Source organism: Delphinapterus leucas, chromosome 13 (assembly GCF_059928025.1).
Source record: "Delphinapterus leucas isolate spDelLeu-1000000601 "Yukka" chromosome 13, BTC_Dleu_Yukka2, whole genome shotgun sequence".
In the NCBI taxonomy this organism is placed as follows: domain Eukaryota; kingdom Metazoa; phylum Chordata; class Mammalia; order Artiodactyla; family Monodontidae; genus Delphinapterus; species Delphinapterus leucas.
The window spans coordinates 35,109,964-35,113,847 of record NC_143141.1 but is presented as its reverse complement, the minus strand read 5'-3'; the positions used below and the strand labels follow the sequence as shown (position 1 = coordinate 35,113,847).

The following is a 3,884-nucleotide window of genomic DNA, read 5'->3' as shown; positions in this document are numbered from 1 at the left end:
GAAAAAAAGTTAAATCTTTAACTCACAATCACCAAAATATGACAAATTCCATCCACATTTAAATGTAAAGCCTGTGAGGTGGGCCGCAACCTGGGCTCGCAGGGGCGCACAGGCCAGCACGGGCCGCTGAGGGAAGCTGGGCCCGAGTGGGAGCCGGGAGGGGCCTGGCAGGCGGGCCGGGCGGCGCAGGGCCCTGTCCTGCCCTCCCCCTGGATGTGGCATGTTGCCCTGGACCTCCCGGCAGTGGCGTGTGGGTGAAGACCAGGTGCCAGGCCTGGGACTCTGGAGAGGAAGCCCTGGGGGAACCAAGAACACCCCACAGGACAGCCTCCAGCCCTGGTCCCGAAGGCCTTCCTGGACCGGAAGGAGCAGCTGCTGCCTTGGCCGCCCCCAGGCCTGGCTGCCGAGCGGTCCCCGGGAGCCCCGGTTCCCCGCTCCCCACAGACGACCTGGGAGGTGGCCCCGTCAAAGATGACGCTGCTGGCATCCTGGGACCCCAACTAGGAGGCTCAAGCGGGACCTCGGCTGGTGTGGGGACCCAGCTGTGGGTCAGGCACCTCCTTCTCAGGCCGGACCTCATGCCATCCCTCATTCTGGCCTCTGTACAAGGCAGCCTCAGGCAGAGGCCTCAGGCCCAGCTAGCAGGACATCAGAGTGGAGAGCAGGCACACAGGGACGCAGGGTTCCCAGTGACACGCTGTGAAGACCTCTTTCTTTCTGACCCTCCGCTGTCCTGTGGGCAGCATGCTCCCCTGCACCTGTCTCAGGCCCCTCAGCAGGTGATGGGCTCTCTGAAACTGCTGCTCCCACCCCCAGTAATGTCCCCCTGGGTCCTCCCCATCCCATCCTCTGGCTGCTCCACCGCCTGGCTCAGTGGGCCTGAGCTGATAGCCCTCACTGGCCTCTTGCAGATGAGCCAGGGGGAGCCAAGACCCAGCTCCCCGGGGGCTCCCATGCCTCCTGCTGGCCCCCCAGACCCTGTCTCTGACCACCCAGGTGCCAGTGGTGGCCAGAGCTCTTCTCACTGCACAGACCCATCTCTCCCACGGGCCCCAGACAACCAAGGTCCATAGCCCCTCCGGGGGCAGAGTGGGCCCCCTACTTCCCCAGGCAGGTTCTGTTGACAACAAAACAGTGTTGGTTTGCAAAAAAAAAAAAAAAAAAAAAAAATCCTAAAAAAACAGATGAAACAAAGTATTAAAAGAGAATTTATTTAAATCTATAATTCTGTAGCAGAGAAAGCCTCTCCGAGCTTGACACAAAGACAGAAGCAAGGCCAGGCCTACAGATTCAAACACCAAAGAGTTCTCTCTACCAGGAGACTCCAACAACAATCCCTAGAGGAATTATAACAGTCTCTGCGCCTGACCCCTAACCCCTTTCTTCCTGTATTCCCGATTCTGGTTCTTCCTCCACCTGCTCACTCTGCCATACAGGTCAGCACCCTGTGAGTCACCCCAGACTCCTCTCCCTCCTTCTTCACTCCCCCACTCAAGATCACCACATCTTGATCACCTCTACTCTGTCTCGAACTGCACAGCTCCATCCTCTCCAGCCTGGCCCTGACTGTGGGCCTCGTCTTGCCACCTTGGTACCAGTGCAGGGGCCACCAATGGGGCCTCCCTGCTCCCAGTCATGGCCACTCCAGCCCAGTCGTTCGGAAAGCCTAGACAGACTACCTCGATTGCATGGACATTTCACTTTTACAAATGCTTAAATAGTGAACAAAACTAAATGGCAAATGACAATCTAGGATAAAATATTTGTAATATAAAAAAGACAAAGAGTTAATAGACTGACTATTCATCAAGTACTCTTATCAATCAGTAAGACAAAAAGAATAAACCACACTAAATAATAATAATAAAATACTGCACAAATAAAACGAAAAAAGACTATTCCAATTGAAAACTAAGTACATAATCAAACAATTTGTCAAGAGAATTACCAATGACTAGTTGGCCTATAAAAAAATAAAAGTCCAAGTGATAAAATAATAATAATAAAGAAAAATAAAGCAGTAACAACGAAACACTATTTTGCTTATCAAATTTGCAGCTAAAAATAATAATAATACCTAGTATTGGGAAGGATGTAGTGAAAGAGACACTCTCATAGGACTGGAGACCCTAAGTTGATATATCCTTTCTGAAAGGCAATTGGGCAATATGTACCAAACCCGCTGAAAGTGCACATATTCTTTGATTCTACTTAAAGACTATAACCTAAGCATAAAAATAGCATGTGCACAGTGTCGGTATTATATATCGGCCACCACTGTCAGTAACCTAAAGGGGCAGTAACAAGGGATTAGTTAAATCATGGTAGGTACACAGTGAAACAAGGAAAACTGTCCACAACTTATCGCTAAGTATAAAAAGCAAGACAAAGAACAGTATGTACCACATGACATTTATGTAATGAAATGTGTGTGTTTATACCCATATATGTGCACAGAAAAAAGATCTTAAAGGATGTAACCAAAATAGTAACAATGTATATCTCTGACAAGTGTTAATATGATTCATTTTCTTCTTTATTCTCCTTTGTGTTTCCTACTTCTTTTACAAGAAACATGCCAGTGTGATACAGACCTCTCTCCCTTCCATCACCTGGTCCAGAATTCCCATTTGGCTCTGAGGGTCCACATCCCTTATATGTAATATACAGTTGGCCCTCCTTATCTGTGAATTTAACAAGCCAAGGACTGAAAATATTCAAGAAAAAAAAATTCCATAAAGTTCCAAAAAGCAAAACTTGAAATTGCCCCCTCACTAGCCACTATTTACATAGCATTTACACTGTATTTACAGCTATTTAAATAGCCTTTACATTGTATTAGCTATTATAAGTACTCTAGAGATGATTTAAAGTATACTGGAATTCCCTGGTGGTCCAGTGGTTAGGACTCGGCACTTTCACTGCCATGGCCCGGGTTCAGTCCCTGGTTGGAGAACTAAGATCCTGCAAGCCTCGTAGCGTGGCCAAAAAAAAAAACCGGTATATGGGAGGATGTGCATAACTTATATGCAAATACTACACCATTCTATACGGGAGACTTGAACATCCATGAATTTTGGTATCTCCAGGGGTGAAGTGGGGGGGGAAGATCCTGGAACCAATCCCCAGATATGGGGGAACAGTTATGTATATTTCTGTGCTACTATAACTTTTCAAACTTAATCTTGTCTCCTCGATTCTCTTGACTGTGGGTATGGTCTGTGTCTTACATTTCTTTTGTGTTCCTCTCAGTGCCTAGTACATAGCAAGTTTCCAGCAAATGGCCCAAGAATGGGTATGTCACTTCTGTGCCGGTGCCTCTTAGGCTGCCCAAGCATGGGCTGACGGGCTCCACAGGTGTAGCATCCAAGCCTGGTTCCAGGCCAGGCTTGAGGCTGTGTGTTGTGAACCACCTGTCAGTCTGGTCCTGTGAAGGTGCCTATTGTTGCTGCTAATTATTGCTGAGTGCTGGGGCTGTTTGTTTAAAGCACAGCTTACTACTCCCACACTCAGAGGCAAAGCCAATCCTATGGCATCCTATAATTAATAAGTATTTCCTCTGGTGAAAAGTTGGCTTTGATCCAACAGATCCCTTCCCACTTCTGCCATCCTCACCCCATTTACAACTTCCCATCTGTTGGAGGCCTCCTATGGAGAAGTACCCACTTCATCCAAACTATGGGCCTAGTCAGAACAGCCCTGTGTCCCTGGTGTCCCAAAACGGACTCACCAGCTCCTTCCTGTCCTCCTGGATGATAAAGTTTGCTCTCATGTCTAAGCAAATCTACTATCCAAGCTGCCCAGACTGTAGGCCCAGAGGCTGAAAGAGTTCTAAGAGACCACTGCAGGAGTGACAGGAGGATTTTTTTGTGTAAACTCAACAA

The 3,884-nt window shown here is 48.1% G+C and overlaps 1 protein-coding gene across 1 annotated transcript; it reads left to right on the top strand.

Annotated features, from left to right (window-relative positions):
• Nucleotides 1-378: 378 nt before the first annotated feature.
• Nucleotides 379-1,285, top strand: LOC111167916 (histone deacetylase complex subunit SAP25-like). Its single transcript, XM_022561284.3, is given in 2 exon segments — nucleotides 379-634; nucleotides 637-1,285. Coding segments are annotated over 2 exon segments (600 nt in total). The 5' UTR covers nucleotides 379-471; the 3' UTR covers nucleotides 1,074-1,285.
• The last annotated feature ends 2,599 nt before the right edge of the window (nucleotides 1,286-3,884 follow it).